Genomic DNA, 23,194 nt, shown 5'->3' with positions numbered 1-23,194 from the left:
CCATGAACTCAAGCAAAGAGAAATGTACTGTATACAAAGTAAAAGCAACGTTCTAGAATGACCAGCTGTAAATGACTTTGCTATTCTCAGTAGTACAATCATCCATGATTACTCTGAAAGACTTATGCAGAAAAATTCTATCCATACACAGAGAAAGAAGTGATTGTATCTAAATACAGATTGAAGCATTTTCTTTTTACTCTCTCTATTGCACTCTTTTTTAAATTCAATTTTTCTTGAGGGTTTTCATTTTCATTATGGTGGGAGATCTATGTTTTTGTTTTACAATTTGATTTTTATGGAAAAGCTTTGCATAACTTCACAAATGATTTCTAAATTGTGGGTGGGGATAAGGGAGAGAACATAGAACTCAATGTAAAAAAATGTAAAAAATAAGTTTGTTTTGAATGTTACTGGGGAAAATGTTAAATAAAGTGAAAATAAATAAAAGCTTTTACAAGAGAGAGATGGAAATGGAAAATTATATCACTAAAAAGAGATAAGGAGGAAATTCCTCAGAACAATTTACAAGTTGTTCTCCATCACCAAAGCTGTGATGATTGATTTCACTATCAAAACCAAATTATTCTAACCTCTTCATTTGGAGCCACTTGATGACAACCTGCAGCAGATTCCGTTCTATCACTGTCTCAGGGGAAAATTCTATCTCTAACCAGGGAGAATTCTTTGGATCTCATCATTCTTTGCTTCTATATACTAGTTAAAACAATGGGCTTCCCTTCTGACTACACTTGTGTCTCTTTCTCACTTCATGCAATAGTTTTTCCAAGAATGGGATTCTACATTTTTTTTCTCCCCTTAATCTTCTAGAAATTGAAGCCCTGCTTCTGCATTCATTTTCCTATGGATGAATTTCTTCTACTTATTTATAGGATTTCTTTGATATTAACCATTGCATATGTTGTAAGATAAAAGACCCTAATAAATTTAGCATTTAGTCATTAAAAATTTGTGGTTAGTCATAATCAAACATAAATAAACAAAAGGTAAAATAGCTGAGAAAACTGTGTCTGAGAGTGGTTTATCTCAGGAACATATAAGCTAGTAAGCACCTGAGGCAGGATTCAAAGTCAGATTTCTGATTCCAGGTGCAACACTCTATCCACACTATTGGAAGTCCTTAGCCTCTTTTATGACATGGACCAATCTGTAAACTGATGAAGTCTATAAACTCTTCAGAATGATGAAATGAATGAAATAAAATGCGGAGGATTACAAGGGAAACCAATTATATTGAACTATTATATTAAACATACCAGGTTAAGAATTCCCACATTCAATAGTGGGAAATTAAGTTAAGAGTGAGAGGTTAAGTTAAGAACTCCCACTCATTCGATAGACAGGACAGGTACTTATATTATTATTCCCATTTTCCAAGTCTCCTTGGAAAAAGGGCAGAGGAAGATCAAATCATTTTCTTAGGGTTGGAAATTAGCTATGAGTGGCAGAGATGGTATGGAAACCAGAGTTTGACCAGCCCTCTGTTTTGTTTTGTTTTCATTTTTTCTCTTATAACTTCCTAAAAATTTTGAATTGATTTTAGCCAATTTTTGCAGATACTCAAGCAATTTTACCTCTAGAACTGAGTAGATCTCAAACTATTTGACCTTAGAACTTGTTTATACATTAAAAAATTATTGAAGACTTCTCCACAGAGTATCTATTTATGTGAGTTATATCTAATGATACTTATTGTATTAGAAATTAAAATATCTTAATATTATTATGAAAACAGTTTTGATCCCTCAAACTCCTTGAAAGTGTTTCATGGATCGCAGGAATACTTGGACCACATTTGGAAAATTACTCAAGTAAAACCATACTCAAAATGAAAGACATTTTCTTTCACAACTTTCACAAAATGAAATAAGGTCAGAAAAATCATTCTTGGGAAAAATTACCCCTAAGTCTAGTGGAGTTTTTTAATTGTTGTTTTTCACTTTTAATTTCTTCTTACTTATTAACTTTATGTCCAAATGTGTATAACAAATGTTATATGTATAACAAAAAAGAAATAGATAAACAGTTAGGATAGTAATAAAGGGAATCCTGAGGAGCATGAGACATAAGTTTTCTGATGACCCATGGACCAGTATTTGATGAAGTGTGGTAATTTTCCTCATAAGGGGGACTAAAAATGCTTTCTGACTTGTCACAGAAATTATTTTTTCTCCCATATTTCTATGTTCCCTTGTATCTCATTCCCACCTTTTATTCTAAGTACTAAAAGAGGTATATCTGCAGTGCAAGACTGGAGAACAGTATCATTTTCTTAGTTCAAATAATGTAAGTGATGGAACTGTGTCAGATCCAGAACTTCTGACTTTTTCTTTCTATTGAACATTCTCTTCTAAATTACCCATAAATTGATGTTGTGTTGTCAGGAGTACAGGAAAACCAAGGAGGGGTGAAGAAAACATTTTTTGAAGATCATGTGAACACCAAACAATGAGGTACTTTCAATCTTTATAACTGTCAGAAGCACTAAGGATTCTAACTCGCTTGTCTAACATGAGTTTGGAGGATTTCAAATAACATGTGTTGATTTAAGGGAGGAGTGCCATTTCTTTGGTAATGGTTTGCAAACAGCTGGTTAGGGTGTATACTTCCTTATGTTTTTCAAGGAAAACGATTCATTTCTTCAAAAGATTTTTAACCAGTATTTATTATGTGAAAAAGTATTTGTGGCACAAGTGTCAGAGAGTTCAAAGTAGACCTTTCACTTTTTATTGGGTAATAGAGAAGTTACTTGGTGTAATACAGAATGTGGGAAAATCTATACTTAAGTTCTAGCTTAGACATTCTTCTAACTCAATAATCTCAGGTAAGTCACTTCATCATGGGTTCTTCATATATAAATTAGAGTTAAAAGTTCATTTAATAACTACTTCACTGAAACACTCTAAGAAAAGCAAAGGGCTTCAAAATTTGGGCTATTTACTTGTTTCATTTGGCTCATAATCGAATAGCTAACAGAAGGTACAGAAGGTACAGAAGACAGAGCACTATACCTGAAGTCCGGAAGAGCAGAGTTCAAATCTGGCTTCCCATACATGAATCTAGGAAGACATTTAATCTCTGTCTACTTCAGTATTCTTATATGCAAAATGCAAATAATAAAAATATTTGCTTCCCAGGATTGTTGTGAGGATAAAATGAGATATTTATAATGCACCTTGAAAATTTTAACTCACTATATAAATGCTAACTATTGTTTCCTTTCTCCAACTGACTTGTAAAGCTTTCTGAAGGCATAAATCCTGTCTCTCTTTCCCAGGGACACAGGAGGCTCAATAAACATTTGCTGATTGACTGTTGATCTATTGAAGTATGAAAAACCAACTCTCCATTATCTAGAGTAACTGGTAATTCACATTATAAAAGTTTTTACAATTTGTCCTTCCATTTTACAGATGAAGAATCTGATACTCAGAAAGACTAAGTTGACTAATCCACTGTCAAACAGCCAGTAAGAAGCAGAGTTGAGAATTGAGTTATAGGACTTATGACAATGAAACCCTGTGAATACTGGATCTATATGACTTTTGGTAAGTCACATCATCAGATTTCAGTTTCAGCATTTTAAAAATGAGGAGACTGGATGAAATGATATCGAAGTTCCCCTCCAGCTTCAAATTTCAAATGCTGTGATTTCTCAGGGGCTTGGTTTTCTCTCATGTAAAAAAATGAGATCATTTCTAACATTACTTTTAGCTCTGAGTGTATGATGCAGAAATTTAACATTTTAGCAAAATTTCCCACTACACTATAGCATCTTTCAATAGAAGACAGTAATGGCAAGAATTGATTCAATCTGTAAATATGCCTTCTTCTTCATCCCTACATCATTTTAGTCCTCCACTATTATAAGAAAACAGACTTCTTTCACGAATTCTCTCTCTTTTTTCCTGTTTCTCAGAATATCTGTTGTCTAGATATATTCTGGAGAACCATTCCGCTCTTACAAAAGCTATATTGTCATTGTAAAGTAGTAAATCAGATTTGAGTGTCTAGGGCAAATTATGCTTTGGGATAGTGATTTAAGGAATATTTTTATCTGATATACCATAGGCTGGATTTTTCATTTCTCAGGGTTAAGTCTAATGACTGAAGTAACATTTGTTGTTCAAATGCACTATGTAAAAAGACTAAAATTTCTTTCCAATCACCTTTCTATAGGCACCCTGAGATACAATGTCCCATTAATAATACCAGGAGCAAGGAGAAGGTTAAGTAGTTACAGTATATGATGTTTTGCCTCATTTGGAGAAAAATGCCCTGTAATCCACAATTTGTCTCAATTTTTGTTTTTCACAAAGTATAGCTACTTTATGAATGTTGGCTAAAACAAAAACAAACAAAAACTACATATTAGCTAATAGGCAAAATACCCTTCTGCCCTCTGCAGAAGTTCTTCAGAAGAATGATCAATTAATTATACTTTACAAAAGAAGTTCAATGTATTCCCCTTTCATGATTTTATTTCAGGAATCATAAATACTACAGACAGTAATTGACTTCTAAATTACATCAATCATCACACCCAAAGAAAAGAAGGGTAAGAAGTAGAATAGAGCTAAGGAGGTTAAGATTCATATAAACATAGTTATGTCACACTCTTTTTACTTGAGATAGGAAGAGGAAGGAAGGAAAGAAGGAAGGAAGGAAGAAAGAAAAAGGAGGGAGGGAAAGAGGGAAGGAAGGAAGGAGAGAGGGAAGGAAGGGGAAAGCAGAATGAAAAGAGGGCAGGAAGGAAAGAAAAAGAAGGAAGGATGGAAGGAAGGAAAGGGGGAAAAGGGAAGCAGGGAGGAACGGGAGAAAGGGAGGGAGGGAGGAAAGAGAAAGGGAAGAAGAAAGAAGGAAAGACAAGGAAGGAAAAAATAAAGGAAAGACAAGGAAGAAAGGAAGGAAGGAAAGAGCAGAATGGAAAGAGGGCAGGAAGGAAAGAGAAGGAAGGAAGGAAAAGGGCAAAAGGGAAGTAGGGAGAAAAGGGAGAAAGGGAAGGAGGGAGGGAGGAAAGAAGAAAGAAGCAAAAACAAGGAAGGAAAAAATAACAAAGGAAAGAAAAGAAAGGAAAAAGGAAAGGAGGGAGGAAAGACAAGGAAGGAAAGAAATAACAAAGACAAGGATGAAAAGAAAGAAAAAGGAAGAAAGGAAGGAAGGAAGGGAAGAGGGAGGAAGGAAGGAAGGAAATGAGGGAGGGAGGGAGGGAAGAAGGAAGGAAAGAAATAATGAAGGAAAGACAAGGAAGGAAGAGAGAGAGAGAGAGAGAGAGAGAGAGAGAAAGAGAGAGAGAGAGAGAAGGAAGGAAGGAAGGAAAAGAGGGAAGGGGGGAAGAGAGAAAGAACGAAATTACTCAGTTTGGAAGGTGAGAGTGGCATAAAGTTTTCTGGGTAAATGGATTGAAATGGTTTCCTTATGTTAAGTGGTGTTGAGTTACAATTTGAAGAATGAGAACTGGGAGGGAAGAAGAAACAGCTGAGCCCCAACCTTCCTCTGGGCTTGTCAGAACGTGGACACCATTTCAACCAGACAAGCGATACCGGAAGCTACCGTGGGGCTGGAATTTACTGCTCGGCTGATGTCTAATGCCAATGTTTACCAGGGGTTTAACCAGGGCAGGCTGAGGACGCATAGATGGTCTGCTGTGAAATGCCACGCAGGCAGAGACTGACAAGCAGCAGCAGGAGCTGAGCTTCCCCCCACCCCCCAGCACCACCCGGGACTGCTGTTCCTGCCGAGTTTTCAGGGAGAGGGGGGTGGGGGGGGGCTGGGGGCTGGGTTTTTTTTTTTTCTTTTTTGCTGCCGCGGCTACTGCCGCCTCCGCTGCTGCTGCTCCGCTCCAGGTAAGCAGCTCAGACCGTGAGCGACAGCCTCAGGGCAAACCCTGGGACGATGAACAAGATCTGGAAGTTTTTCCGAGGAAGCAGGAGAGCTCTGGTTTTTATATTCGTCGCTTCTGTCATTTGGCTACTGTTTGACATGGCAGCTCTCCGCCTCTCATTCAGTGAGATTAACACGAGGGTGCTCAAGGAAGACCTCATTCGGAGAGGACGAGAACAATTCAAAGTTTTGCGGGATCCAGAGAAGATGCCCTCCAGCAGCAGAAGGGAAACCAAACGTCCCGTGAAAGGGTCCGAAAGGGGCATATGGGGCAGAGAAAACTTTAGGAAGGCAGAGAACACGTTGTTGAAGGCGGAGGACCATGCAAAAAAACTGCCTCAAGAATGGACCGCGCAGCAAATCCCTGAAAAGGGAAACCCAGTCCCTTTGTGGGGACCAATATCTCTGAAGAACTTCCCACCACCTTCTCTTCCCCCGCTGAAGGGAGGCAGGGAAGACACTGCCAAAGTTAGTAACTCATCCATCCTGATGGGAAGAAAACAAAAGATTTCCAGCAGGTCCCAGGAAACTCCACTCCTAAGAACAAAAGAAAATCCCTTGGTGAAATTAACACAGGGAGTACTTTCTCCTGTGAAGCAGGAGGTGCCACTGAAGAATATAATCATGTCAGCAGCATCTGATGGGGTGAATAAATTGGGCTTCAAAAGTTCTTCTGCCCCTAAACCAGATGATTCCAAACCAGAAGCACCTGGAGGACAAACAGGTAGGAAATTCCACACTCCCTTAATAGTGCCAAAATCTGGGGATATCATCGCATTAAACAAAAGTGAAACTGGGGCCAAAGAAATAAATGAGAATGAGGATCAATTAGACAGGAATCTCTCCCTGCCCAAGTTCACTGCCAACAAAGATCACTTAAAGACCCAATCTGTAAATGAAACAAGACTAGAAGGCCTGCCAAGAAATGATAGAGGTAAAGTGGATTTTGGGAAGAAATTCAATTTCTCTGAAAGCCAAATTGTGATTATATCCAAAGAGGAGGAAACAAAAATGCAACCTAAAGAAGTCCCCAATTCCAAAGACAACTCACTAGTTGCTTCTAAAACACTGGATGAAAGTCAAGGAAGTCACATTCTAAAGAATAGAAGTGAGACATCTTTCCATGTATTTATTTCAAAGAAAATAGATGTGTTGCCAATCAACCAAACCAACCGAACCCTTACTGGAGGTTCAGAGTTAACAAGAGTCAATATAGCTATTAAGAATCAAGCCAAGACACTGAATCAAATTGGGGAGGAAATACACTTACCTGAAGACCTTGGAATGCATCCAGTATTGAACCTTGATGTGACACTTTCTCCAAGGAATCCCAAAGCACCAGGCCAATTTGGAAATCCTGTAGTAGTTCCCTTTGGAAAGGAGAAAGAGGTAAAAAGAAGATGGAAAGAAGGAAACTTCAATGTCTACCTTAGTGATTTGATTCCATTAGACAGAGCCATTGATGATACAAGGCCTTCTGGGTAAGATCTATTTCCTTTCTTTTCATCCTAGTTTGTGGGATTTTATGCAAAGCAGATTTCCTCTGGGTAAGAGGACATCACTGTGGTAAGCTCAGAACTAAATGATTTTTTTAATGCTACGTAGACTCACAGCTTGCCAACTTCTACACAGGTAGAGGGATGATTCCAGGCAAAAGTATGAAGCAGACACACCTAATCTTTTCTTTCTGCACCAATTACTTAAAATCTCTATAATTCAGGACAAATAAACTTACGCTCTATATCCTTTAGCTCCTATCAAAAAAAAAAAAAAGAGATCTGATAAAAATCATTTCACACTAAAGTATAAGAAAAAAATAAGGTTTTAAAATTATTTTTTGTAAATTACTATTCCCAAGATATATGTGGGGGAAAAAAAGAATGAATCTAGTTCTGGAATTTCAGGCATTGATAGGACTGGTAAAAGTATTTGGAAGGACAGAATGGAAGTATAGAGTTATGGAAAGAATTTTGTAACTAGAGTAAAAAAAGAGACCTGGATTCAGATTCTGAGTGAACAGCTTTGTAAATCCTCAGGCAATATATAAACTCATGTTTTAGTAATTATTGTTATATTCTATACCCTAGAAATCAATTCCTATTAGAAGGCCACTTATGAAGTCAGCTTTGCATAAAAACAAAGCATAAAATTGGTAATACTTTTTGTAACATACCTTTTTTTTCCTAAAAGCTTAATTTTTCTATGGCATCCTTTTTTGAAATGGGGTTATGGAGGAGAAAATTTCAATATCATGTTTACACAGAATAAACAATGTTCTGAAATGTCTTGGTCGGAAAATATTTAGTGAATATCTGTAGAATGCATGACAATATGGGAGACACTATAAGTACATGTGAAATAAACTCAGTGTATGTAGACAATTAAATTGAGAAGCAGTTAGTACATTATAAAAAATAATAAAATCTGTTCTGGTCATCTTCATGATATAAATAAGTGGCCTATTATCTAGACCCTAGATAATAGTGTCAAATGGGCTTCATGCTGCTTGTAATTCTGCCAAGTATAGCCTAAACCAGATTAAAATGTAATTGTGAAATGTTAAAAAATAAAATATAGATAAAATTACATTTTAAAACTTTATATGCATCACCTGAGAATATACAAATTAATGATTTCTATTTCTATTTGAGTTTGAAATCACCGATCTAGACAACCTAGATCATCTTGAGATTCATTAATCAAATCATTACTCAATGATTAACTTTTGAGAGAATTCAAAGACAAGCTGAATAACCTAGATGCAATAGACATGATCTTCAAGTAGTTTCAGATGAAAGATATTTTAATCTAACAAAATAGTAAAGGTTCTTCCTTATTTCAACACTTCATGAATTATCAATATGTCTAATCTATCCAAAAGTCCAAATTAGAGTCCTTCTATACTTCACCTTGTGTACCTTTTTGATTTACCTTTAAATTCTCCGTAGGGAATCCTTTTGTAGGAATCTCTCTTTAGGTCTCTTGCCATTAAAAAGCTACTAGTGGAACAAGCAGACTTTCTACCCGCTTTTGCTATTTAACTAGTCCAACTCCTTTTCTTGTCAGATATTCCTTCAATGACATCCCTTATTCTGGTTCATGTGTACAATTCTGTTAATATGCTATAGTTTCCCTTGGTAATTTTTTGAAAGACACTGTTCAGGACCTCCTTTTGATTATGTCTTTCAGATAATCCAATGATTCTGATCTTGTCTCTCCTGGCTCTATTTTCCAAGTTAGTTCTTTTTCCCATGAGGTATTTTACATTTTCTTCCATTACTTCATTCTTTTGAATTTATTTCATTGGTTCTTGATGTTTCATAGAGTCATTGGTTTCCTCTCATCACACTGTGATTCAGGATCTACTCCTGGTTTGCAGAAGTAGAACTTGTTGGCTTGCTGGGATACTTTCTATCCTGGACTATACTCCCCTTTTACCTGACTGAGGCAGCTCTTTCCTGCTGATCTTCCAAGTTTCTGGGGCCCAAATATTGTTTCACCCCATCTTTTGTTGGTTCTGCTATTCCAGAATTTGTGTTGGATGGCTATTTCATAATTGTTTAGAATTGAACTATGGGGGACTTATGGTGATGTGATGTACTACTTACTCTGTCACCTTTCTTTAAGTCAAGAAATTGTTTTCTTAATAGGAATCTTCACAGAAATTACATTTGTGTTTGTTTATATGATGTTCTTCTAGTTTCATCATTTAATACTTTTAGGATAGTCTCATACCAAACTTTCTATAAACCTATTTTTCCTCTACTATATATTGCTTTTATTAGATGATGGCAATCATTAATTTCCATCTTCTTTTCCATTTCTTGTTCCAAAAGACATTGCAATTAACTAGTATTCTAAACTAGCACTTTTATTCCCATCTGTATGCCCAATGTAAGGAGATCAAATAGTGTCATTTCTTACTAATACAGTTTCTAAGCTCATTTAGTTTGTCATTGTGGTATTTGGTTTGTATCAGTTAAACTTTTTTGAAAAATTGTGCTAATCCATGTCAGTATTTGTTCTTTTATCTATTGACCATTTTTTTCCAGAAGGTTAAAAGGAATTATTTCAATTAGAGCTATTTTAACCTTACACTATAGCTTATTTTTCTCTAGTAAATAAAATAAATTTATCCTTTATCTAACTAATTAATGATCTGAATATTATACAAAGATAGCTATTCTGAAAGTTATTTCCTATTTTTAAAAATATAGTTACTTTGCTATTTTTCAATGGGTTATTATTTGGTTTTAGTTATATTCCGCATCTTCAATATCTTACTGGTTCTCTTATAGCACTTACATAGTGTTTTAAGGTTTGCAAAGCTCTTTACAAATATTATCTCATTTTTATTCTAACAATGATCAGATGTTCCTTTCAAGCCATAACCTATTCCTTTCTTGGGGGGAGAGCCCTGAAATCACAGGGCATATTGAACCATTTTAATGTATAACATCCCCTTTTCTAACTCCTAAACATTTAATTCAGCATTAAGGCAAGGTAAATGAATACTTTTAAAAGTTTCATTTATTACACATTACATATTACCAAAGTGATGTTTGCATGGAATAAGAAAAATAATTCTGTGAAATCTATCAGGTAAAACAGATAGTACCTCACTTAGAGATAGGTTGGAAATTACCTTTACAAGTGGTTTCTGAGAAACACAGAACATATTTTCTCATGAAAATAATTGAATGGATGGTTATTTGGTTCTCAGATTACCTTATAAAAACCTCCTTAATCTATAATGTACCTGAGTATTAGTAATAATATCAAACATCTACCCATTTTCTATAACATTGTGTCTGTGGGGAAATAAATTCTGAGTAAGAGAACTGCTCCCCATCCAAGTAATGGCAGCAATATTTGGGGGGGGGGGAAGACAGAGGTTTTAGACTGGTCATAAGGATGGGGAGCAGAATGTATAGCTAGGGTCCAGTAACATTTTTAAGCCTATGGATGTGTAGCTTTAGATTTTTAGATCTCCATAGATGATTCCCAAATCAGAATTGGTAGGAGAAACAACAGAACAGCATCTGAGGATTTACCTGTTGATATGTATGGGTCCTTTATAAGTTGTGTCACAAGGCAGTGATGGACTGTATTTATCTAGGTCTGAGCTTAATGGTCATAAGTATAAGATATCATAGAGCTTAGGGCAGGAGTAAAAGCATAAACATCCCCTGTGTTATCTCTCCCCTGTGTTATCTCTCACTCCCAAAACATGGCCAGTCCACCTCCTTTGCCTGTGATACTTAGTTTTGATGATGCCTTGATAATGTTTTATATATACAAATCATTGCTGACATGCTAGTCTACCAATGCCTGCAATATACTTTTCCACTGGTCTTTGCAGAGTCACCTGCAGTTTTTATTCTTTCAAAATCAGTGTATTTGATAATTTGCAACCTTAGTGCATCACCTTTAAAATCATCTTTTTTGTGACAGCAGCAAGGTAGGGGGTCTTTGAACATACTGAACAATTCTCAAATACAATTCCACCTAATGTCTTCCTCTAGAATTGCAGTAGACTTTTTCAGGGGATGGTTCCCTTTCCCCCCACTAGATTACTTTCAAGTTTCATTGTGTCCATCCCAAAAAGTCCCATGAAGCAGCTCTAAACTGAAATCCTACTAGATACCTTCTGATTTATGTGGCACAAGGGAAAGAACACTGTCTGTGCCCTGAAAGAACTTAGGTTCAAATCTTGTATCTGATACTAACTACTTTTGGGAAATTACTTAATCCTAGTTTTTCTACTTTTTGTATGATTATAAAATCCCTTCTAGATCTATATCAGTGGTCCTTTGATCAGATTTAAGCTCTGAACTAGTAAATGCAAAAAAACTAATGAAAATCTGTATTTTAGCTAAACTTGTTGATAAGTTTAAGACTACTCACTGTAAGTAAAATAGCAGAAAAAGAGCTTAATTTGGGAGGGAAGGTAACTGTTGTTTGGAGACACTGACTTTCAAATCAGGGAAAGGCACAAAAGTCTTTCCTTTAGATCATATCCTAATAGTGTTGCTCAAATGTCCTCTGGTTTCAGAGACCTGTGCTAGATGTGAAAAATAGTCCAGATAAGGTAAAAAAATACTCTGTAAACTTATAGTCAATATTTATTCCATCCAGTGCATAATGCCTCCAAATTTAAGAGGAAATGAAGATGATTGTTTAAGACCATGAGTCAGAATGTGTGGTGAAGCACTCTCCTTCACGTAAGAGGTTTTGGATAAATATAAGCCCACTGTTAGGCTAGACAGCTCTCTGGCAGCCTGCCCATATGATTTGCCATTCATCTTAAAGGAAAGAGACAAGTTTTTAAGGGTCAAAGAAAAGAAGAAACATTCTATAGTGACAAGATGTGCCAAGCTCACTGAAGCATTGAGATCTCTACATAAGGAAGGGGCAAATCATTCTTTTAATTAGCTCAATAAATCAAGAAATGGCATGGCAGAGTAGGTGGAGAGATAGTCTTGAAGTCTAAGTCGCTATAATGAATAAATTAATGTCAACCTCTGAATAATAAATAATAAGGCAAAGGACACATACCTGTTGTGTGATCCTGGCAAAAATCACCTCACTTCTAGGTTGTCTAGTGCTATGGCAACTCCTTAAGAATGTAAGTTGGAGAGAAGATGCAAGCTTTTGTTAGCAGAGAGTTTCCTCACCTGAGAGCTCCTTATACAAAGGAAATCACAAATCTGATCTCTATTTCTGATTCAAGATCATATGTACTATTTCCTTAACCAACTTGTCAAGATAGAAGATAGATTAGTAATCCCTTCATTTAGTCTATACTACAGCCTTGTCAAAATCAATTTACCATTGGGAATTCCAATCAATAATTTGTCAACAACTAACCCCAGGAATAGTAGACCTCAGGAATAAGTGAAGGATAGGTATGGACATCCACAAAGAAAATAGATCTGGCAAAAGAGTAAAAGGGACAACTTTGCCTACTATACAGTTAGCAAAAATGTGGGTATACTAATTATCTGAAGGAAATTCCAAAATATTTAGGAAAAAGACTTACTTTAGATAAAACAATTGGAGAAAGACACAAAGTACTATATTTTCTGATACTTGAATAATTCATTGAGGAGGAAGGCAGAGGGTGGAGAGTTCTGCTAGCAAAGCCCTTTATCTCTCACATGAACATTCATGATATAGGTAGCAAGTGCTAGGACTGGTTTGAAAACGATAATAATCAGGAAAGGTTTATAGGCTGAATATGGGCTTTATAGGATTGTTTGGATTTCAGGAGGCAGTGGAGTAAGTAAGGCATTTCAAGTGGAGACAAATAGAATGAGCAAAGGTACAGAAAAGTGAGTGAGCATAGGATGTATCAGAAAGTCAGGAGGCAGCTTAAACTAAACCTTTAAGGGTTTTATAAATGAGGAAATTGAGAACTAAAGTAGTTGCCTACTTCTGTGTGACTGGTTCTTAAATCTAGGCTATCCTTAACTCTCTATAATCATTGTGTATAATATTAATAATAGATAACTTATAGAGGGGCAGCTAAATGGCAGCATGAATAAAGCACTGAGCTGAAGCCAGGAGATTTGAGTTGAAATGTGACTTTAGACACTTACTAGCTGTGTAATCTCTGTTTGCCTTAATCCATTGGAGAAGGAAATGACAAACCATGTCAGTATCCTTGCCAAGACAAACCCCGTGGATAATAGGATCTACAGAATCATGAAGAGTCACAGGTGATTAAATGACTGAATAACAACAAGAACAAAAACAACATTTTTATGGGTATTTACTATGTTCCAGTACTGTGCTAAGCACTTTGCAATTGTGTGTGTGTGTGTGTGTGCACTTCACCATACTTCAAGGGATCTATTTCTCTAGGTCTGTCTTATGAACTGGTCCCTTTACTGGTAATAGGTTTTCTTGCGGTATGTGTGAGATTAATCTTACAATCAATATTTGAAGTCTTAGGATGATGGGATCATGGGATTTAAAAAAAGAAGGATATTAGAGACCATCTTCTAATCCAGTTCCTTCATTTGATGGATAAGAAAACAAAGCCCTGGACCTCCACTGCCACCAGCCCCCCTAAATAAAATGCTTTTATAGAGTCAAACAGAAATAGCACAACTGGAATGTGTGTAGTTTCTCTGATTCTCAATTTACTGCTTTTTCTACTATACAACGTTCCCCCATTGTATTAATTGTTAGGGCAGGGGGAAGGAAGAAAAAAAAATTACATAACTTTGTTATATATTTAAAAGGAATACTTTTAAATCATCATTTTTTTAAAAAAAATTACACTTGCTTTGAGCTGCTACTCTGTGTCTCACTACCACCACACTACCAATGGGTTTGGACTGTAGGGCAAGAAGTCAGTCTTGTTAAGATACAATTCCAGGAATCATTTAATTTAGGATGAAAACATTGAGAATGAATAAACAAAACACATCATAGGATAACACACACAAATGTGCAGTAGTAGTATTTCAGGTTGCTGCAATTGTAGATTGTCTCATCTGGAAATGGAAAGCAAAGGATAAATGTGGGGGAAAACATGTTAGTGGGGGTTAGGCTACATGACTTTTGAGGCTGACCCCTTCTGATTTTCTAATTACATAACCCATTAAGTATATATCCAGGATTATTGTGAGATAAATTCGATAGGGTATGATAAAATTATGGAGGTATTTTAAATCCCAGATGAAGAGCTAAAACAATTCATATCAATCAACAAATTAGGCACCTTTACTGTGCAGAATACAGTAGAGTTTGATAAAGACAAGCTTCAATCAATTAGGGCACAAGATATGTACAAACAGCCATAATAGAACATAATAATGCATTATGCATACATAGAATATGTACAAACAATATACTTTATGAAGTCTATGGGAAGAAAGGTGATTACAGATTGAAAGGATCAGAGACAGCTTCTAGATGACTTTTGAACTGGGCTATGAATTTGAGGTGAGGATAGAAATAAGAAGTTGTATTCTAGGCACAAAAAAAAGTGAGCAAAATTACAGCATACAGAAAGTGCAAGGTCTGTATGAAGAACACCAAGTAATCCAATTTGACTGAAGTGTAAAGTACATGAAAGAAGAATTGTGAGATCAGCCTGAAAAGATTTAATCTTGTAATAAAAACTGATCATATATTGTTACCCATATGATTGGCACTGTGGAAGTCAATCAACAAACATTTCTTAAATACCTCTTATTTTCCAAATTTAGTTCAAAGTGATGAATGCTAGGAATATATATTATAAGAAGGAAAACAACTTTTTCCCTTAGACCTGAAGAACATTGTTTCTTTCTCGAGGAATTTGCTAAAGGTTTCAAATATAGTTCTTTCCTTTGGAAGCTGAATATAGTTTTTTGCTCTTCATTACTGGAATTCATTGCACTCAGCACTAAGGGAAAAAAGCAGTTCTGCTGAAGTAAAACACAGGCAGTTTTGTCCACTAAACAGGGCAAATTTGCTTGGAAATGCCATCTTTCAGAGAAGTAAATCATTTTTTTGGCCAACAGCTGGAGTCAAGATGTCATTCTGAAAAGGACCCTATTTTAAGAATGTGCTTTCTTAAGTCTGCATTTAGTGGAAGTAGGTTTAAATAGATGTTAGCTGCCAAAGTTTAGGTTTTAAAATTACACTTAAAAAATAAACTGTGGTACCATGCCTTTCCTACCACTTCCATGTGCCATCACAAAACTGAATTACTTAATTGGATGCTCTGCAAGTTTAAGAACTCTGGCAAGCCACTCAGTGAAGCAATTAAGCTCATCCTCAGGACTTTTTCTGCCCAGAACTTCAATTATAGGCCAGAGAGGACTCTACAACTGTACATCAATAATTGGCTTCTTCTTTATGCAGCCAAAGTGAGGTTTTCATTAGCAACTTTGAAAAATGTCCAAATGATATTACTCTCTGGTGAGAAACCAATTTGAATTGTTTCAGAAAAAGCTTTCAATTGCAGAGCATTTTTACAAATCCCAGAAGGTCAGGTTACTGTGGTGAAAGAACAGAATCCAAGTTCAAGGTTAACCCTAGTGTTCCAGATGCTTCTGGTTTTAAGGAGTTGACTTATTCCCCACCTCTTACACTGCCACACCCTGGTATAAGAATTCATCATTTTATGTCTAGACTATAGTGACATTCTGCTAGTGGGTCTGCCAGCCTTGAAGCCTCCCCCTTCTACCCAACAATCATCTATCAAAGTGATCAAGCTAAAGAGCAGGTCTGACCACATGATCCCCTCATCTAATAAATTCCAAGTAGATTCCTATTACCTCCAGAATAAAATGTAAAACCCTCTGGCTTTTCAGGCTCTTCATAACTTGACTCTTTCCTATCTTTTCAAACATTATATTTTACTCTCTTCTGCATGCTCATCTGTCTAGTGATACTGGCCTCCTTGGTGTTCCTCCTACATGATGCTCTCATCTTCCAACTCACAGCATTTTCACTGGCTGTTCCTCATTCCTAGAAATCTATTTCTCATTCCTAGAAATTGGTTGCTCCTTATCTATATCTCAAGTTTCCTTGGCTTCCTTTCAAGTCAAATCTTAGCTAAATCCCATCTTCTACAAGAAGTCTTTCTCAGTCTTCTTAATCTTAGTGCTTTCCCTCTAAAATTATCTCTCATTTTTCCTCTGTCTTTTTGTACAGAATTGTTTGCCTATTGTCTCCCCCAGTAGATTGTAGAGTCTTCACAATGAAGGCTCTTTATTTTGCCTTCCTTTGCATCTCCAACACTTGCATGTGATAGATATTTAATAAAAGCTTGCTGACTCCTGATTGACTGAGTTTATAGGAATTCTTATTTCTTTTGCTTTGAGCTCCCATTCAGAAGCTGACTAGAGAAATCTGTCCAGATTGGACAGGCAAGGAGGTTGGCACTAACTCCCACTTCTAAGAGCACTGCCCATAATGTATCAAAAGGGAGTTTTATTAAAAAAGAGAGAAAATATCACAAATATAAGTCTTTAACACATAATAACCAATGGTATCATAGATTTAGACTGGAAAGAACCTTCAGAAGTCGTCTGAGCCAAACCCCTCATATGACAGATAAGAAACAGATCCAAAATGGCTGTGACTTCCCCAATATCACACAATAGTAAATAGCATAGTTGGAATTAAAAGAGCATCCAGAGTTCTTGAACCCCAGAATTAAAAATCTTTCCCTTGTATCATAGATTTATCCAGGAGGAAAGTGAGGCTTAAGAATAGAGGAGTAATGTGGCCAATACCCCAGATGGAAGAAACAGCAGACTTTTGAATTCAGGTTTTCTGACCCCAAATCCAGTACTCTTTCTGCTAATTCAGGCTGTACCATAGTAAATATTTCCCAATATTTCTTATACATTCAACATTACAGAACCTCTCATGCTATAATCCTCAGGCATGGATATTCCTCTATACTGTTACTCCAAAAGATACAGACAGTAAAGAAGTCTGTTTTCTTGTCTACAGTGGCCTTGTGGGAGGCAGGTATTCTCCACTATTATCTATTGAAATCCATTACCACCATCTCTGTAAAGGGCTGAAACTCTTGAGTTCATGCACTAAGGTTGGACAACTGAGCACTTAAGGCTAATTACCAATTGGACAATACTCTATTGGCATATGCTTGGAAAATGGCCCTTCCCACTATCCTGTGCTCCCTCAATAATTGGTGTATACAGAGAATTGGAGGAGGCACTACGGGCTGGAGTAAGACTAGCCAGAGTCACTTCTGGGTGAGAGACAAAGAAGGAAGGTTGGAGAGATTCTGCATCCATCCGATTCTCTCCTACCTCTAAAGACCAAGAATAAAGACCAAGGATTTTTGCTTATCCTGACTCTGGCTGATTCTAAGCGGTCAAAACACATGCCCTTCTCTCCTGCTTTTCAAGTGACTCTTCTTCCACCATCTTCTCTTGATGATAAAGAATTTACCATTTGCTTTGTTGCTCTTAGTGCTAATAAAGGCAGTTGAAGGGTTCCTCTCTGTGTCCAACACAATTCTCCTCTGAAGAATGCAGTCAGGGATTTTCCCTAGTAAAGGTTTGTCATACACAGAATCTCACACTTTCCTCTGCCTCTACCTTCAACTATAAGAAAGTCCTAAATACTGAGACCTTATCTATATCAAGTAACCAAACAGTCCAAGTCTGGCATCCTGCTCTTTGACAGAGTTGCATGTCTCTCTCCTAAGAGATTACAAAAGGATTTCTGTTTTACAAAAGATCTAGGAGAAACTATAGTTATTATAAACCTTTACATAGTTGATACGTAATACATATTTATTCAAGTTGTTATTGAAATTCAATAGGTTTCTTCTTTTCTAATTATTATTATTATTATTACTTGTGAGTTAATTAGTGTTAAATGACCTGTCTAAGAGTTATATAGCTAGTAAGTTTCAAGTATAGAGGGCCGAATTTGAACTTGGTCTTTCTGATTTCAGGGGTAGTATTCTATCTGCTCTGCCACCTAGTTGGCCCTTCAGTGAGATACTTAAAATCCTGTTTGTTGAGGCTGAGTTTCTCCGTCGGCACAATTCATTCTCTCTGTTTCTCCCTCTCTACTTCCCTCCTTCTACTCCTGCTCTTGCTCTTCATCTTCTTCCTCCTCCTCTTCCTCTTCTTCCTCTATTCCTTCTCTTCTTCCTGCTCTTCTTCTCTTTCTTTTTCTCCTTCTTTTCCTTCCTTTCTCTCTCTCTCTCTCTCTCTCTCTCTCTCTCTCTCTCTCTCTCTCTCTCTCGTATTCTTGAAAATGACATTAGTATGTTAGAGTCAAGTTATATCTGTGGTTGATCAGATCAATATAAGCTTGGAATGTTCGCCACAGGTCATGCACAAATAGTCCATATAAACATTTGGGATGGATCTTTGGGCATCTTGAGTTTCTTCTGAGCTACTTGAATTCTATTTTGCTTCTAGAATACAGCATCTTCTCTGATGAGGGCACATCATATTGAGCGGCTTTGTGACAGTATCTCCTATGTCATATAATCAATTTTAAAATCCTTAAGAAATAATAATGGTACTTGCCTCTTAAGGTTGCCATGAGGATTAAGAGATAATATATGTTAACTACTAGCTATAATTTTATTTTTTTTATTTTTTGTAATTATAATTTTTCAATTTTTCAAAGTACATGCAGAGATAGTTTTCAGCATCTACCTTGTATTCCAAACTTTTCTCCTTCCTCCCACTCTTTCCTCTCCCCTAGACAGCAAGTAATTCAATATAGGTTATTTAAACATGTCCAATTCTTTTAAAGCTAGTTATTATTTTATTTAAAAAATTTTTTATTAAACATATGCATGCATAATTTTTCAACACTGATTCTTGACATAACCTTGTGTTCCAAATTTTCTCTCCCTTCTCCCCACCTCCTCCTCTAATGGCAAGTAATCCAATATATGTTAAACATGTTAAAATGTATGTTAAATCCTATATATACATATATGTGTATATATATATATATATACATATTTATACAATTATCTTTCTGCACAAGAAAAATCAGATCAAAATAGCTATTATTTTAGATGAAGAAACTGAGGGTTCTCCCCATAACTACTTTTGCTTTCCTCTGAGGAAACTTTCATTTATACCATATATATATATATATATCTTGTATGGATCTAGTTATTTTCATGTCTTCTTCCTCATTAGAATGTGAGCTCCCTGTGAATAAGGACTGTGATTTTGAATTTTCTTTGTATCACCAGCATTTATCACAGTGCCTAGCATGTTGTAATAGCTTAATAAATGCTAAGTTTATAAAAAGTTATAAAAAGCTTACCTTAGAACCAAGAGGACTGGAAGTGAAGCTCTGCCTCTGCCAGACATACTGGATCTGTGACAACACAATCTCTAGAACTCCTGGTCTCCTATAGTTTATCAAATAAGGGAAGTGTCCTCACCAAGAGTTTGCTTAACCAATGGCATCACAAGTACAGTAAAATATGCATACACATGTATAAATAACATAAAGGAAAATTGAATGGAAGATCAGAAAACTATATACAGAGATGAATCAAGGATCAGATGAAAGGGAATGTGGAGGCAGAGAAATTAAGTAGGAGCATTTATGGCAGTCCAAGAAAGTTTTGTTGAAGACTTAGAGATATGGCTGTCACTAACAATGCCTAGGACCTGGCATCCTGTTATAAATTGCTAAAACAAGAAATTCAAGCATAAGTACAAAATTCACATACAGATTCATTTGCTAAAGCACACAATAAAGACAAAATTCCATTAGTACAATGCACAATATGTATAGCCTGAAATTCTACCTTTTCTCGTCTATACTAACAAATAAAATCTTTCAAAAATCATTCCCTCTGTGACACTGTTATTAGTATCAATATCTTAAAATAAGAAATAATTGTACAATCTTTATTTTTAAAGGCAATAACTTTAAAGGTCTGATTCTAGACCCTTCTCCTGCATTCTTCATATTCCTTCCTTGCCTACTCTTCTTTTCAATTCTTAGTGACATCACTGAGCTATGAAGAACTATTTGGAGGTAGACAAAGGATATAGCTGTGTAGAGTCTAGGATGGGAAACACTGTTCCCAGTACCCCACACAGCAGAGTTTACATTAGTCTCTGCCTAGGGCTGTCTTAAAAGATGTCAAGTTTCTTCCTCCCTGACCTTTTTCTACTTTACACACTCTTTCTTTTTACCTAGTTTTAGCTCTAACTTCTTTGAAATGCTTTGCTTATTGTGTTTTCCTGCTATAAGGATTGCCACAGCATATCAAATGTTCCCAACATGTCCAAGAAAATGAGTAGACATTTAAAATTGCATATTTTAATTCCCATTGACAAGTATAAATAGACAAGCGCTTCAAAGAAAAAAAATTAAATTATGCAGATTGATACAAAATTAAATAATAGATTATAAATTATTTTATATTACTCAACTTTACATGTTCTACATTCAAGTTAAACTGTCTCAATTGCTATAATAGAAATTGAGCATTTCATTTCTAGCTTTCATGCTATCGGAAGCAATTGCACTGGCATTTCCACAACTAGAATGCCTTCCCTCCTCACCTTTAGTTTTCTTCAAAACTAAATTTGTGTATCAATTTTTCTTAACTTTTTGTGTTTCATAGACCTCTTTTTGGCATTCAGTGAAGTTTATGGACTCTTTGTCTGAATAATATTTTTAAAGATATGTTATAAAATATATAGATTTACTAAGGAAACAAATATCAAAGTACATATAAAAGTTCACATATCCCACTTTAAGAACTTTTGTCACTTAGTCTTTTCTGACTTCCTTAGTTGTTCATTTCTCTCCTCATTCAAAATGATTCTGTACATATTCTTTTTTTTATATGTTTTGTCCCCACTCTGTTTCTTTGCATATAGAGACTATATCTCTTTCTATCTATCATCTATCTGTCTGTCTATTTAGCTATCTATACACACACACACACACACACACACACACACACACACACACACATGCCTTATGGGTAGTTTAAATGATTGAGAGATACATCAAACAACTGCTATAGCCCACTCTTTTTAGGTTTCCAAGATTCCCAGTACAAAGGGAAATAGCTTGGAGGAAAAGAAAGGTAGTTCTTTCTTATGGAAAGGTCAGAAACATATATAAACATAAATGATAAGTAGCATAATTACAAAGAAATATTTCTACATATGGACTCCATCTTACAAAGGTGAGCATTAGAATGAGTTAATAAAGATAGTTTATTCCACTACATTTTACAGACGAGGAAACTGAGGATCAGCAAGGCTTAGCCAAAATCACACAAGTAGTAAGCACCAGAACATGAATTTTAACCCAGATAGTCAGATAGTCTGACTTCATATTTTTTGCATTAAATTATCTCCCTCCTTCCCCCCCACCAAAAAAAAAAAAACATGCAATTGTGAGTAAAAGGCAAAGATCAGCAAAAGTAAATATGTTTGGTACAAAATATACTTTGGATGCTATTATAGAAAAAGTATTGTACTAGCAGGTAAGGGATTATAAATTTTAGCTCAGTCTCTGCCAATTATTAGCTGCATGACTTTGAGCAATTCAATCAATCACAATAATTCACATTTACTTAACACTTTAAAATCAGTATGTACTTTCTCTATAACTTTGTGAGTTACGGGATGTATTACCTTAATTTTATAGATAAGAAAATAATGCTCAGAGAGGTTAATGTGACTTGTGTTATCCCAGCTAGTAGTGACTTTAGTAAATTCAGAAGCCAAGATTAGAACCTCTTCAGTTTAGTAGTATGTCTGTTATAGTCAGAGTTTCAGGGATTGCTTTGTCTCATTAAGTTATTATAGAGATCAAATGAGAATAAGGGTAGAGGTTTACAAAACAGAATGTAAAGTGGTATTATGACATCTTGTCCCCAAATTTTAATCTGTTGCCAGGCAATCAGTAGACTATTACTGAGATGCTGTAAATTGATGCAGGTGGCTTATGTTTCTAAAACCTGATAGCACTGATTGATTTTTAACGAGCTATTTTATACAAAATATGGATCAGTGAATTGGGGAGTTCAGTTATGGCTGAACTTTTCTAAATTAGTAGTTGTATGGTTCAGAAAAATGGTGTGAAAGAGAATAAAAAAATTCTTTTATTGAGCTATGCCTTCTTCTTATCAATGGCAGGGGTAGAAAGTCCCAATAATTCTAAGGTCTTGGAGAAAAGAATTTAATTCTGGATAGAGTTCTTCCATAAAACATTCTTTTCTCCTTAAAATCGATTCACTTGAAGATACTGGAGCTTTGGGAATGAAGGTCCCCTTAGGGCCCCACATCAAGGCTGTAGTTGAATTGCAAATACAACTTGAGAAAATCTTCCCATCGACCTTTTGTTCAAGCAAGTGAAGACAGAGACCTGACCTAAACATCACATTTTGACTGTTATGGAATAAAATGAAAAATTCATAGAATAGAGAGAAAATGTTATCATTCCCTCAAATCTACTGATTTTTAAGCCATTTTTATTTGATAGGCGACATTCAAATGTTATTACTTGCCTAGCATTCAGCATAGGCAAGCCAGGGGGGCTGGAAGTGTCACTTTCAAAGTCTCTTGATAAATGATGAGAGTTTGATCATTTTAGATTCAGGAACTACTTTTAAGAGGGTTATCTCATCCAGTTATAGTATGTTTATTAAGAAGACATATTTCTATTAAAAAGAAGTTTGTCTATTAAGAAGACAGTAAGAATCATGTTACTTTGGACAGCAAATATCATATTTCCACAAAAAATGCAATTGATTTCATCTTTAGACTTAGCAGAGTGCTTTATCCATTCA

General features: G+C 35.7%; 1 protein-coding gene across 1 annotated transcript in view; it reads left to right on the top strand.

Annotated features, from left to right (window-relative positions):
* The first annotated feature begins 5,334 nt into the window (after positions 1-5,334).
* The window catches only part of GALNT5 (polypeptide N-acetylgalactosaminyltransferase 5), a 59,032-nt gene continuing 41,172 nt past the window's right edge, over positions 5,335-23,194 (top strand). Inside the window, exon 1 of the mRNA XM_003763883.2 lies at positions 5,335-7,385. Within this exon, the coding sequence (XP_003763931.1) occupies positions 5,917-7,385 (1,469 nt within the window). The 5' untranslated portion in view covers positions 5,335-5,916. The remainder of the gene's footprint in view (positions 7,386-23,194) is intronic.

The sequence above is a fragment of the Sarcophilus harrisii genome, chromosome 3 (genome assembly GCF_902635505.1).
Source record: "Sarcophilus harrisii chromosome 3, mSarHar1.11, whole genome shotgun sequence".
Classification (NCBI taxonomy): Eukaryota; Metazoa; Chordata; class Mammalia; order Dasyuromorphia; family Dasyuridae; genus Sarcophilus; species Sarcophilus harrisii.
The sequence above is the reverse complement of the archived record's forward strand: the minus strand, read 5'-3'. Positions and strand labels throughout refer to the sequence as shown.